Genomic DNA, 14,996 nt, shown 5'->3' on the forward strand with positions numbered 1-14,996 from the left:
TTTTGTCACTGAGGATAGCTTAATGGAAGAGCACCAGGACTTCCTGACATTCCTTGACCCACCATCTTAGTGAGAGGATGAAACAGTAAGGAGGTGAAGAGCTAAACCAGAATCTTCCACAGTAGCTGCTTTGTGCTTTCTTCCTTTGAGTGCAGATTTGGGTGCAGGAGACAGTGACACTTTCTAAATGTTTGCTCTCTAAAGACAAGTCACCCACTTCCAGCATCCATATCCGGCATCCATGTACTTCCATCCAGCAGATTCCAAATAATTCAGGTTCCTAGGCAAGGAAACTCCACCTCAGAAATTGCTAAATTAAAAGAAGAAAGAAAGAAAGAAAAAGACACATTTGTTCAAGTTCATTGGACAAAATGTCATTTGTCTTTTGGGGAGTAAAGCTCTGTGTATGTCTGTGGTTGGCAACTCTGAACCCAGTGTTTTTTTTGAGGTTAATTGAAAGCAAGCTTGGATGCACTGACTCTTTAAAGGTATGAAATGGATCTTCTCAATCAATTGAAATCAATTTTAATTGGCTTTTTTGAAGCAACAAAAATACCTGGGATTTCCTTGCTGATTCTTCCAGAGACACGATGTCTCCCAAGCACTCTTCCCCCCCCCAGACCCTCATTTTGATAACATTACTGTGATCCTGGCTCTTGTGGAAATTCAAAGAATAAGTTCATGCTCACTTTCTACAAGTGAATTCGCCATTTTACTCCCAATGAAATAAAGAGCAAAGGTTATATGAATGCATTACTAAAGTACTTTATGTCTGCAAATTACTTTCTACTTCTCATTCTTGGTTCATCAGATTAGCCTACAATCAGAGCTCCTCATTTATAGAGACAGCTGATCAGCTTTTAACTTCTGATCACAAGTTATCTCCAGACAGAAACCCTGGGTGTAGTCATATGTTAAGGCTGTGATAGGCGGGTCTCTGCTTTGCTCCTTGAGGCAGTCAGGCATGCCACCCTTTTCTGGCTGTATGCCTCCAACAAATTCTCTAGACTGGTTTAACCTGGCCAAGGAACCTGTTAGACCAAAATAAATAACAAAAAAATAGTCTAAAAGTAACTTCATAGCCAAAGCTTAAAACTACCAGCTAGAGATCATTTGAAATGCACACTATAAATTCCATTTGGAGAGTGCGGTAGTTTAGTGCTTTTTAGTTTTGTCCAGTCCCCTGTGAAGGATTCTACTTCCCTTAAGGGATTCCTCTGCCAGGCGGCTTAGGCGCGTTATTGTGATTAAGGGAGTTGGAGAAGAGGGCACCGGGTGACTGAAGCCTGGGTGGCAAGGAGACCTTTTCCCGGCTCTGGAGGGCCCTGGGGGAAAGCCTCCAGGCGCCTCTGGCTGCGGCCTTGTGACTCAGACAGCACCGCCTTGAGCAGCAGGCGGGGAAGGCCGGGTCGCGCCGCCCCCTAGTCCCGGGGGCCGTCCGCCAGGAGTTCGAGGCCTCCCCGAGCCGGAAGTGATGAAAAGGCGCCACGGAGGGTGAAGTCTTGCCGGGGAGTGGGAGTGCAAGGCGGCCGCGGGGTCAGTCCTCTCGGGGGCCGTGCGCTCCGGGCGAGGGGCGGAGTGCGCGGAGCCGCTGCGCCCGCGAGGCGCGGGAGGGAGGCGGGCGCCAGGGCGCAGGGCGGCCCCGCCAGGCCACGGTGAGGGGCGCGGCGGCCGCAGCCTTCGCCAACTTTCTGGGCGGAACGAGAGGCGCAGGAAGGGGGCTCGAGCGCCGTGGGGGGGGATGCCGAGGTAGGTGGTGGGCGGCCCCTCCGGGAAGGAGGGGCCGGGGTCCCTTCCCAGCGGGTCCCTAACTCCCTTCCCCGCCCCCCTGTCCCCCTCCAGCCAGCGGGACTGAGGCGCGCTCAACTTTGCGGGCTAACAGTTTTCCTCTAGGTTCAAATCCAAACTTCCCCAGGGTGGGGTTAGGGGGAGGGACGCCGAGGGGGAGGGAATGTCCCGCATGAGTGGCGTGCTCTTCATGAAAAACATTGTTTTTGAACCACAGGAGCAGTCGGTCCCCTGTAGACAGCACCCTCCAGCCCGTCGTGCGTCTGGCCCGCGGGACGGCCATCTAGGTGGCGGCGGCCCATGTCCGGCGCGGGCGAAGCCCTGGTCCCCGGGCCTGCGGGGCCGCAGCGCGCGGCGGAAGCGGGCAGCGGGCGGCTCGGAGCCCCGGCCCAGGGTGAGTGACAGCTTGCAAGTTGCAAGTTTCTTTGTCCGTGTTGCATTTTTCAGCCGGAAGCATTTACTGACCGGGGAGAGGGGACAGTGCGGACCAGTCTCACCTGGTCCTTCTGAACTTTTGCCAGTTGGGAGTGAACTCCATCCAGCAAGTTCTTCAGGATTCCTGCCCCAGATCAACAGCCTTCGCTCCTCTCCCACTTCCTTCTGCTGCAGGGAAACAGGATGACAGGGTGGCTTCTTTCTTGAACAGATGCATTTCTGGGCCTAGGACTCAAAGATGTGAGTTCTACAAGTGCTTCTCTCCTAGGTCTCTTGGATTTTCATCCTTTCAGCCATGCAGGAGGACCTGTGCTCGCTGAAGCAGCAAGTCAGCTCCTTTTCATCTTTTCTGTTTCTTGGGGTGCTCCTTTGCAACTCGTTGGTGAATCCAGATTTTCTCAGCAATGACAGCTCTTAGGTTTTGATTTGAAGTAAAAATGTTTTCAAAGAAGCACTTTCCAAGAATGAATGAGCCCCTTTTCTACTCTTTCCAGAAGTGTAAACATAATGTAGTCTATAAACAAAACACTTTGTTTCTGGGAAACTTCCATTGCAAGTTCATGAGTAAAGTGAAAAAATATACTAGTTGTTTTATCTTGGACATAATAGAATTCAGATTTTGCATTGATGTTGAGGCACAGGTACCTTGCTCTTCCAATGTATCCCCCCAAATTCTGATTTCGACTTCTGACAGTCACAGAGAAGAACTTTACAGGTACCAAAATCCACTTTGTATTCCTGGTTTTATCTTCTTGCCAGCATTTCTTCCTGTAACAATAGTGAACTTCTTGGGTGGTGTTTTGTTTTGCTTTGTTTTTTTAAGGCAGAAACCAGTAGAAAAGAAGATACAAATGTGATGTTGAACTCATAGTAGATAAAAGAAAATACCCGTGGAAATAAATGACAGTGCTCTGGCATTCAGGGCTGTTAACTGGAATCACGTTTCTCTGTATTTTTGACATCCTCAGCGTGACTCATGCTTTTTAAACAGAGAAAAGAAAAAATGATTAGCTACAGAAAAATCTGAGAAGTAGAATAATAAACATATGTTTTCCCAGAAGCAGCCCATGTACTACAGATTGTATTGTCACCACCATCCTTTTCCTGTCCTTAGGCATTGCCCCCAGTAGTCATATCCAGTCATTGATGTGCTGTGTGCACTCACACTTGTTAATCGCCGTTGTTAAACAATGCTTATGTCAGAAATGAGCGACCACTGCTGGCAGAAGTACTTTTGATTTTGAACTTGTTGATGGCTGTACTGTCCATATTAATTTGAATAGGGTGCTTTTTGAAAGTTAGTGTGAAGAACTGGCAGAGGCCCGTGATGCACCTGTGTAGTGGATGCTGCCTGGTGTCACATGACCTGACCTTCAGAAGCAGAGCATCTGGAATGGCCCGAACGAGAATGTTTGGTTTAAGAAACACACATATGATCACCAGAGAGAACACTGGGTGGATGATATTTGACCTGAAAATTGGTTTAGCTTTTGTAACAGTCTTACACTTGGCTTCCTTATTAGTTTTCGAATTTGACTCAAAATATTCTTTAAATAAGCATTCATTTAGTTGTAAAGGTTTAGTTTTAAAAGTGAGTCTATCTCCAGCAGGCTGATTTCATCAGATGTATTTAAAGAAAACTTTTTTTTTTTTAAAGCAAGGGGTGAGGGAAGAAGCCTTAAGGTACAGTTTCCCATGGTTACCTGGGTTATATTCAGCAGCTTTAAAAAGTACAAATGACCTTGCAAAAGAAGCTTTGCTCACTGTTCACTCTGCTCTTAACGCTATTCCTCAATTTCTTTTATCATCTTCCCTGTATCATTGGATTCTTTGACATCCTTCCTGAAGAATAGTTTAGTAATTTTCTGCTAGGATGTGGCTGCTTGGTTAATTGAAACTAAATGTTAAAATTCTGTATGAGAAAATATGTAAAAAAACGGTATTCCGCCAAAGTTAGCAAAAAGGATCTTTTCATGAAAATGAAGAATAAGATTAAGCCTTTCTCTGCCAACAAAGTTAAACATACACTTTTGTTGTGATGAGCTATCCAGTGAGCTAGCCCTTCTGCTAATGAGAGGCTCAGAACTTCAGAGTGTCAATTGATTTTAGAGATTCCCTAGTCAACACTCCCCAACAAACCCCAGGTTCCTTTCTACATCCTTTGAAAACTGCGTAGTCCAACCTGCTTATCAGTTAAGAGTTACAGAGAGATGGTCTTTTTTTTTTTTTAGAGATTAGCCCTGCCTCCCTAACACTTGGACCCATTTTCTGTGATTCTGCAAAGCTTCACTACTGCTTTGAAAAATAGTAATTTTTGGTTTTGTCTATTTTAACCATTTTTTTAAATTTTAATCATTTTTATAGCACAGGGCTATAAACTCCCATACTGTAAGAGAGGAAGCTGTAGGATGGGTTCTGTGTTGAACGGCACACAATAGGGAGCAGCTGGAGACTGCAGGGATCAAGAGCTCCTGGGCCTGAGAACAATAGTTCTGAGCTCCAGCTAGTTGTCATGTGCATGGTGGCGGTTGTTGCGGACGCTCCAGACTCCTGCCGAATGAAAGCCTACCAGATCTCATGCTGCCTTCACCATCTCTTCCCTGCTTTCTCTCTTGTAACCACTGCATCAACCCCTCTGATAGAGGGTGAGTTATGGCTCCCAGTCTGGATTTTTCATGTATCATCTCCCCATTTTGAAAAGTTGGCATCTGATTAATTCAGTATAACTGTTGTCCAGCCCAGTGGAAGCAAAACACACCTACTAGCAGGATGTGACCTCTTAGCCCTGGTTTGTGATCTCTGCTACAGTAATTAGAACATGAAAATGTGATTTTAAATGGTTTTCCTGCTTTTGCTGAGCTTCTGAAAGACTGATTGGCCTTCTCATGTAAAGTGTGTGCCCCAAGTGAGTGAGTGGAGGAGAATTTGGGCCGTGCTCAGTTGTTCCAGAAGAGAATGAGATCTATCTATCTATCTATCTATCTATCTATCTATCTATCTATCTTTAAATGCTGTCTTTTTTAAATTAACTTTTTAAAAGAAATTATTACTTTGTGTGTGTACAGGAGGAGATTGCCCCTCCTCCAGCAAAGCATCTGGTGGATTCCAACCACATATCCCTGGGATTGCAGTGCAACTTCTTGCCACTAGGCCACCACAGCGCCTTTAAATGCTGTCTTTTAAACGTCTTGAAATTTTTGATTTCTCAAGTAACAATGAAAATATCAGTATATACTCTTTGGTGTAAGAGTTAACTGTAATCCAAATAGTCTCTTAGGTAAATGTTCACGCATTAGTTTTGCATTGAGTTTGAAGGTCCTGTAGAAATAATTTACCCCAACATCCACCTTAAGTGACTTGCCCGGGGTCTCACATATGCCAGTAGCTAGAAATCAGAGTTGGTGCCCAGATTGCAAAATGTGTTGTAAATCATTGTGATGAATGTGATTGAAGTTGAGAATCAATACAACTCCCCCCCCACCTTCTTTTGTACGGATGGATGCATCGAAGATAATAGGCTTTGGATATTGTGAATCACTTGAGTCTTTCCCAGTCCCTGCACTGCCTGCTCCCCACCCCCCTTTCCTGGTTGCGTTTGCCAAGGCTTAGACTATTGGACTCTGAGTGCTGGAATGTACTTTAATGTGATAATGTGTGATTTAATGCACTCTTCCCTCTTGGGAGAGTCCTCTGAGACTATTAGGCTGACTTTTCATAGCAGGATGCAAAATGCCGGTGAAGTTAATTAAAAATAATCTAAAATAGAAGCTAGGGAGCGAATCTTCAAGTTGAAATTACATAAGAAGAGCTTTGACTTAAAAGCTTAGCTGAGTTGTCAGGAGTTTATGGTGTCTAATCAGATTTCCTTTTGGGAAACTTGTTTATTTCAATTTGAAATGTATGTGTATGCACATATCTCTACTCTTTTACTTCTTTCTTATCCTTTCATGTCTCTGAGTAAGAATGGATGGTTGGTTGTTGCGCAGCTTCTGTGCCTGGTTCTCAGCCAGGGTCAGTTTTGTTCTCCATTATATGCTTGGTTATAAGACCTCTTCTGTGGTCACAGCTGGGAATGTTGTGTGTGTTATGGGGTGGAGGTGGGTGGGGGATGGAGCGGGTGCAATTGGTATCTGGTGTGTGTAGAGGCCTGGAGGTTCTGGTGGCCTAGTGGTAAGGAGTTGGGCTGGTGGATTTTGGTTCAAATCCACCAACTGCTCCACGGGTGAATAATGGGCAATTTCCCGTGTGATTAACTACCTTTTAAAACCCTTTGAAAACTGGAGGGTAAGCTATAGATCAGTTTCCACTCAGCAGTATACAACAACAACAGCATAACGTGTGTAGAGGCCAGGGATGCTCCTAAATGGCCTGCCTGTCAATACTGTTGAGACTACAGAAGTCTGTCATCCTAGTCATTTGAGATTAATGATTTTGACTCTGTTTTAAGCCTAGGAGATCAGTATCTCTGAGTGTAATAATCAGAGGCCTGCATTTTTAATAAGCTCTTGGTGCCCCATTAGTTGAGAATTACTGTTTGTTTACTTTTTTTATTAATTTTAATGAAAGTTTACAGAGACTTAAAGTTTACATTCATTCATTGTTGCTCTTTTCTCCCTGCCTACCTCCTCCCCCTCAATTCACTCTTCTCCTTGAAAAGTAATAGAAAAAATCTTTCATTGTTATGCAATCCCTCCCCCCAAGTCCACTCCACTGTGCAGGCTTGGTTCTGGACTTCTGTCATGACAGTAATACCCTATCATATATCCCTTTCTCTCCCTCATCTGTTTCAATGCAGTATACATTATTCCTCCCCTTCTTCTCTGTCTTCTCTCAACCCCAATAGAGGCTTTTTCTTTTCTCCCTGGTAGGTTTTGTTGGGGGGAAGGTTTTTTTTTTAATTGTGTTTGATACAGTTGGCCTGCCCTTTCAGGACTCTAATCCTCTTGAATCCCCCCCACTTGTCTGATGGATTTTTGAAAAATTTATTTATTTTTAAATTAAAAAAGAGAAGCTTTCAAAAATCATCCCTTGGCAGTGTAACACATTTTAAAAGGCCAAATCTTATCATTCCGTTTGTCCTCGAAACTAGTGCTCTCCAGAATTTTTATCACATCATCTCACTGCTTCTGAGATTGGGTTTCCCTGCCTCTCAGTGGCAGGAGAGGCGACTCCCCATTTTTCTCTGCTGGAACTGCTAGTGGGTTCGAATGCCCCGGGCGGCGTGGCTTTGTGTTGGCAGCACAGCTCCATACGGACACTAAATAAGGCACAGGCCTTCTTTTTCAAAAATTCTTACTTCTTTCCAAATGTACGTAATGATACAATAATGCAGATACCTTAGGGACATGACAAAGAAAACACGGAAGCAAAAATTAAGAGAAAGAGATAAAATGGATAAATGGAAGCTTTCGTACTTTTTTCTGCAGCCTCAGCAGATATTCTTGTCTTGTCATCTTTACACCTCTGATGGGAGATGCCATGTTGGAGCATAACAAAGAACAGAGTCCCCACTTGCCCCTGAGCTATAGTCCCAGAGTTCACTTGTACATTTGATTATTGGGATTTGCGCTTTTCATACGTTCTGGTAGCAGAGTCCGCAGGAAGTTGAACCGCCAACCCAAAGGTGGTGCCTCTCGGGTGGTTGGCGTCCACCAGCAGCTCCCTCCTCGGGGGTGAGATAGATAGACTGTGTACATCTCTCTGAATTATACAGCCTCGGACAAGAAAACCCGCTGGACAGGGAGCTGGGAGTCAGTTCCAACTCTGCAGTATGTAACAACGATAGCATCGTGACAAACCAGAGCATACACACATACTATAGTTAATCAGATAAAATTTGGTAGACACTGGTTTAAAAGCTCTTTAAGTATTGGTGTTTGAGGAAGTGCAGGTTTAATGAGAAAAATAGAGGGAGATTGGAGGACATTTTTAACCACCTTATCAAGTAGTAAATATCAAGAACTGATATTCTAATTTTGCCTCCTGTCTAAGTAATTATTCGTTTTCTAAGTTTAGGTATAGAAATGCAAGGCTTATCAGCTGGCCATATTAATTTTCCTTGCGGAGGGACAGCTCAAGAGGGGAAGACCCTCTATGAGGTGGATTGATTCAGTGACTGGGGTAATCGGGATGGGTGTGTCAGAGGCAGTGCAATTGGCACAGGATAGAGCAGGTTTTAGGGCTGTTGTACATAGGGTCGCTATCGACGACACATAGCAACAACAACAGCAACAACAACTCTAAGAAAGAATCAAATGAATAAGAGAAAGGTCAAAATAGGTGGGTGGGGAAAGTAAGGAATGCTAGAGGAAGGGGGAAGGAAGTCAGTGCTTAAAGAAAATGTGTAAAGAAAATGTATATATAAATTTAAAGAAAATGACTGGAGACATTGAGCTGGTTTGAACTGAAGGATTCTGCTGGCTGATAGGGTGAGCTGAGTGACTTTGCAGAGGTAATTTTAGGAAAGTGGGGAGAATGCCAAGTTGAGCAGGTAGCAGTGCTGATCTGGAAGTAGGCTTTTATTCTCTTATTTCTTTTTAACATTCTCTTGCGAGTTGAGTGGAAATTGGCAGAGCTTTCAATGTGTCTTTGAAATGCTTTTGAGTTTTGTTCCATCCTTTGTGCCGCTCTATCCCAGCCGCGTATTGTGATTCGTTTCAGAGCAGACAGTGGTCTGGTTCTGGTCTTGGGGTAGAGTTGGAGCCTGGGACTTGGTGGGTTCTTTAGTCCTTTGGAATCATTGTTTCTGTACATGTTTTATTCTTCTGTCCTTCAGGTAGGAAGAGACTGATTGTTGCATTTCATATGGTCACTCACAGGCTTTTAAGACTGTAATCACTTCTCTCCAAAGCTGGATGTACAACATTGTCCTTGTAGACTATATATATAATGCTACTTAATATTTTTAAAATATTATTTTTTAATATGGTAAGAATCTGTGCTGCAATGCCGAAAGCGTGTGGTTTGAATCCACCAGCTGTTCCACCTGGAAAAGAATGGGCAGTCTCCTCCTGAGTGATTTACCTTCCTCTGAAAACCTGCTGGAGGGTCAGCTGTGGGTCAGGTCTGACTCAACAGCATACAACAACAACAATATAAATTTATTAATCCAGTCCAAGGTAACACTTATTTTTATAGGATAGGATATATGGGGTATTCATATTCATAGTGCTATTTTAAATATCTCTAAATTATTTAAATCTTTCCAAGCTGTCATTTCATGATTTTATTTTTAAATTTATATTTTATATTGGTTTGCTCACAAAGTTCATGTACATTGTGTTTCACACTATTCTTCATTCACATTGTGTTTCGTACATTCCCTTGTATTATGTTTTATAACATTAATCACCATTGGATTATGCTTTTCAGGTCCCCACCGGATCCTTCCCATTTCCTTCACCCCCTCCATCCACCAAATTGTGCCTCACTCTGATGCTCTAGAAATGCCCAAGTCCATACCTTTTGGTTGAACCCTCTTGCTGTTTGGCATGTAACCCCGCGCTGCATGGCAGTTCCTGAGGGAGTTAGATCACGGATTCTGAGATGGTGAGGAAATGCTCTCAGGTAATACAAGGTAGACGGGAAGGTGCTGTGGTGGCCAATGATAGATGAGATAATGAATCTCCAGCTAGCGGCCTTAGGAAAAACTCTAGAAAATGTTTGATTTGAGTTTGCCCAGGAAGTGTGACCTTAGGACTTGGGCTCTGTAGAGGTGAATAGTGCAAGGCATTCCCAGAGGGGAGAGAAAGAATGAAGGTTTGGAGGGGATTGTCTGGGAAATTGAGTCTTTCAAGAAAACTGTTGAATTGGTTGCATGAGAGAGCAAAGGGTGAGGTAAAGTTGGAAAAATAGCCTGAAGTCCATTAGTTGCTGTTGTTATGTGCCATGGAGTTGGAACTGACCCATAGCTGCCCCTCACGGGGTTTTCAGAAGGAGTAAATCACGGGGGAGGGGATTGCCCATCTTTCTTCTGTGGAGTAGCTGGTAGATTTGAACTGAGTGTTGGTAGGTTGGCAGCATAGCCCCCCGTAGGCTACCAGGGGGCCTGAGTCTCCTGCTAAGAAGCGTATAGATCTTTTTTGTAGGCAGTGGATAGCCTCTGAAGATTCTTTGGAGGAGAAAGAACAGAGCCAAGTTGATGTTTTTCAGAAAAGAAATCTGGTTACAATTCAGTGGATTGGTTTTGGAGGGAGGGGCGGATTGGAAGCAGTGATTGTTCAGGGAGCTATTGCATCAGGTTGGCAAAAGATTAAAAGACAGAGAGCCACACCAGTGGGAATTGAGTGGCGGAAATGGGTGTTAGAACACTGAGGAAAGTACGATAGGACTCTACTTAGCTGTAAGATTCCATGAGGTTTTCGTTATTCTTTGTTTAATCTTCTACGACCAAGCATGGTGATGGACATTAAGTTTTGTTGAATTGGGTTGATATTGTTGGGCAAATTATTTCATGTAGCAAATTATAGAAAGGAAGAGATTTAAGGCAAGCTGTAGTTTCTTCTGGTGTCTGAAGGAGAAATATAGGAAGTGCTGCTGATTTTAGGGAACTTTTCATTAGCAGTGGTATTCAGTAGGCAGCTGAGAATGAAAATGTGTAATCCAAGAGAGAGGTGACAGTCAGTGTCACAGGCCAAGAACCTACCACCAGGATCTATATATGGACATGGGATTGGCAGGAGAGGATTGAGGATTAAATCTGGGAAATGGCTGTGCTTTGCGGAAGAAGATAAAAGGCATACAGAAAAAGGGTTGTTGTTGTTGATATGTGTCTCTGAGTTGGCTGTGATTCACCGTGATCCTATGAATATTGACTTTGAACTTTGCCCTGTCCAGAGTGTCTGACACACATGACCTGATTGCCCGGTCACTGTGTCAGTCCATCTTACTTAGGGTCTTTCTCTTCTGTGTGACCCTCTTCCCTTCCAAGCATGATGTCCTTCTCCAGGGACTGGTCCCTCCTGACAATATGTCCAAAGGATGTGAGACAGAACTTCAAAATCCTTGCCTCCAAGGACAAACCGATTTTAGTCTCTCTCCAGGACAGACCTCTTTGTTCTTTTGGCAGCCCATGATACTCTTCTCCAGCACTACCACTCAAAGGCATTGATTCTTCTTCTGTCTTCCTTAGTCATTGTTCAGTTCTCAGATGCATGGCAAGCGGTGGAGAAGACCATGGCCTGGATCAGGACTTTTTAGTCGCTAGACTGACTGATGTCATTGTTCTTTAGTGCTCTAGAGAGATCCTTGACAGCACATTTTCCTGGTGCAACTCGTCTTTTGATTTTCTGATTGCTGATGCAAAGAGTGTTGATTGTAGATACAAACAAGATGACATCATTAGCAACCTTAGTCCTTCTCCATCTATCATGATACTGCCTATTGGTCTGGGGATGAGGATCTTTTCTTAAATGTTGGGATGCAATCCATATTGAAGTCTGCACTCTTTGACTTTCTACAGCATGTGCTTCAAGTTCTCTGTTTCAGAGAGCAACGTTGTAGCCTCCTCCTCCTCCTCCTCATGATGTTGTTGTTATTGAGTGCCATCAAGTCAACTACGACTCATAGCGATCCTATGAACAAAAGACCGGAACCCTGTTCTATAATTATTGTCATTTCTCTATGTTCATAGAGTTTCCAGAAGCATGTGATTTAGGAAGTGCTCCCAAATCTGAATCAGTGGGAGTTCCACCAAACTGTGCACAATGGGTAACCATTATGGTGCTTGACACACCTATGGCACAGTGTTCATCATCACGGCAACTCCAAGTTACTTCAGTGCAGCAAACAGACCACTGCTGAACCACTTAAAAGAATGTTCATCCCCGATCAGTTAATATTAGGCTTTTTAAAACACAGGCACATCACCAAATGCTGGTTGTCTATAAACCAAGAGACCCCAGCCCTCAGATCATTGTTAGCTAAATCTGGCAAGTCCAGTCAGCTGACCCAAAACACAACAGTCACCCCTAAATATTGGCTCTTTGCTGAGGAATAGTGATTTAAGGAAGGAAAATCTAGATGATGGACAGCTTTTAGAAGGAGCCCTGCCTGGTAGCACAATAGTTAAACACTTGGCTGGTAAATAAAAGGTTGAGAGTTGGACCCCACCCAGCAGCTCTGTGAGAGCAGATGAAGAGTTGGGCCTAAAAGGCCCAGTGGGACAGTTCTAGTCTGTCACATGGGGTTGGTACGAGTTGAAAACCAACTTGGAGATCCTAACAGACGGCAGTGATGGGAGAGATAGAAATTTCAGATGAAGGAAATTGAGGTGGAATGGGGGTATGGCTAGTGTTTAGAATCAAAAGAACACGATTCTTGGAAGGAATGTGATGAAGTCTTAGAAAGGAAAACTGGGAATAGTCTTCTTCCAAATGGTGGCGGTGGGGTGGGAGAAGATGAGTACTGACAGAAAATTTTACATCAAAGGCTACCTCTCAGTATAGTAGATGATAACTTTGCTGTTGGCACGTGGGGACGTGCTAAGGATGAATCAATGATAGGAGAGGTATAAAAAGATTTGAAAGAGTGAAAATTCAAAAGGGAGTCAGTCTGGGGCAGAGCAGAGAGCTGCTGAGTCGCCCTGAGGACTTAACTGAGCATGAATGGCATGCATTTTTGGTGGATCCACATAGCACGACTGATTGCATCTCGGCAGTGAGCATGGAGGAGCTTGGGGACAGACGCAGCTAGAATGAATTTTGAAATTAGTGTAGGGTTAGAGGTTGGCAGAATGCCTATGTGGGGGACAAGCAAAGAAAATGACCCGTGCGTGGGAAGATAGGAGCTGCCCGGCTGAATAGGGAACAGGATACTAGCTAGAAATGCAGTTGGCAGAAAAGGACTTTGAGCTTGTAAAGATTCAGGTTGTTAAGAGTCGCTGGGTCAGTTCACATAAGAGTGTTTGATGCCTCTGATCCTATGGTCAAGTGACCTTTACAGTGCTTTTAGGGAAACTTTGGGATTTTTGGGTGTGTAAGAGATTTTCCTGTTTCTTTGACCCTTCCTTCCTGGATCATGTTAAGATGATTTCATGGAAAAAATTCTAATAACAGTGTGTTATTATTTTATCCGTAAGTTTGTTTTTTTTTTTTTTTAAATAAAAAAATATTAGGGGAAGAGTAAGGAAAAATAAATGGACAGAATCTGCAGGTTAGGCCACTGGAATATGCCATACTTGGAACATTCCATATGCCAATGGAAAACTATTGAGGACAACAACAGTAAGGGCAAAAGTCAGCCAGATCATCTTTGTGCTGTGGTTTAAATATTGTCCTGATAAGGGGGAAGTGTGGTACATCAGATGATTTCGATAAGGTAGGAATAATCAAGTGATTTCTATGCTGCTGCTTCTAATAGTCTATTCAGTTTTTATTGAAGGAGGATTGCTGATTTTATGCAGTTTTCCACGTTTCACAGGCATGTTGAAAGACACTGCACCTCTTCCCGTTACTGTAATCATTGACAGTATGCACGCATTCCCGTATTTTAAATGGCTTCTCTCCCATTTCTCTCTCCTTTTGTACTTAAACTGTTCTATACACAATGGCATGACAGCAGCATCAGACTTCCCCACCTAACTTTATGGACAAGGAGGAGAATCTCTATCCATTATCAACAACCCCAGCTGATTCCTGTGAGGTGGAGATTCAGACACACATCTCTCTTCACCCTTCTTTCTCTGTCCCACCCGCAGCCCTGTTGGTTTAGTGCTAAGCTGCTGTGCTGCCAGTTTAAAGGCACACGGTTCAAATCTACCTGCTGTTCCCCAGGAGGAAGATGGGCAGTCTCCTCCTGTGCGATTTACTGTCTCTGAGAACCGCTGGACTGTTAGCTGTGAGTGTATTCCAACTGGGGAATGCAGAACAAGCCCATCCCCAGCCTTTTTACCCACTTGGACACTAGTCATCCCACTCTTGCCATATTCTCATTTACTAGATTTGGTAATTCTTTACAGTGACAGAGTTCACAGACCATACTCATAGTTTCGTGGTTTATTAGTAAAATAACAAGTTGTAATTCAGAATCAAAAAGGATTCAGGGCAGATTTTTTTTTTTTTTTAGCTGCCCGGTAGATATGCCTCTGTGTGACCCTTGGATCCTTGCCTCTGCCTTACTTATGCAATATTTAACAAACTCTTGAGTTCTATGAACAAGTTCTTCCCACAAAACCTCACACTTAAGGAAGACCTGAAGCCTCCTGCCTGAAGATTCTAACTCTGTGGTATAGTACACTCTTTATAACCGCTTTGCTCTGTGAGCTAGGAAGCCTTCTGTGCTGTCTCATACTGGTATCTGGAGCTTCGTCTGACATACTTTGGACATGCTTCCAGGAGGGACAGGTCATTGGAGAGGGACATCATGCTTGGGAGGGTGGAGGGACAACGCAGGAGGGGAAGACCCTCTATGAGATGGATTGATTCAGTGACTGGGGTAATCGGGATGGGTGTGTCAGAGGCAGTGCGGTTGGCGCAGGATAGAGCAGGGTTTAGGGCTGTTGTGCATAGGGTCGCTATGAGTCGAGAACGACTCGACGGCACATAACAACCAAACATTAGTGTTAATAGAGTTCATTCTCTGTCTCCTAGATATAGGAGGTTCTCAGCATAGGAACCTTACATCCAAAGGTTGACCTCCTCTCTGTAATGGCTGATTTCATGTCTAGCAGGATGGCAAAACTGACCAGTGGCTTCATTTCATATACCCACAAGAGTGTGTGCCTTATTTATATTATTTACAAACTGTCCAATGTCCTTGGTGGGCCACAAACACCT

The 14,996-nt window shown here is 43.9% G+C and overlaps 1 protein-coding gene across 1 annotated transcript in view; it reads left to right on the forward strand.

Moving 5' to 3' along the window:
• Positions 1–2,088: 2,088 nt before the first annotated feature.
• The window catches only part of LOC102877202 (myoD family inhibitor domain-containing protein-like), a 121,967-nt gene continuing 109,059 nt past the window's right edge, over positions 2,089–14,996 (forward strand). The window contains exon 1 of the mRNA XM_006882658.1: positions 2,089–2,182. Within this exon, the coding sequence (XP_006882720.1) occupies positions 2,089–2,182 (94 nt within the window). The remainder of the gene's footprint in view (positions 2,183–14,996) is intronic.

The sequence above is a fragment of the Elephantulus edwardii genome, unplaced genomic scaffold (assembly GCF_000299155.1).
Source record: "Elephantulus edwardii isolate Elephantulus edwardi_28Jun2011 unplaced genomic scaffold, EleEdw1.0 scaffold00022, whole genome shotgun sequence".
NCBI lineage: Eukaryota > Metazoa > Chordata > Mammalia > Macroscelidea > Macroscelididae > Elephantulus > Elephantulus edwardii.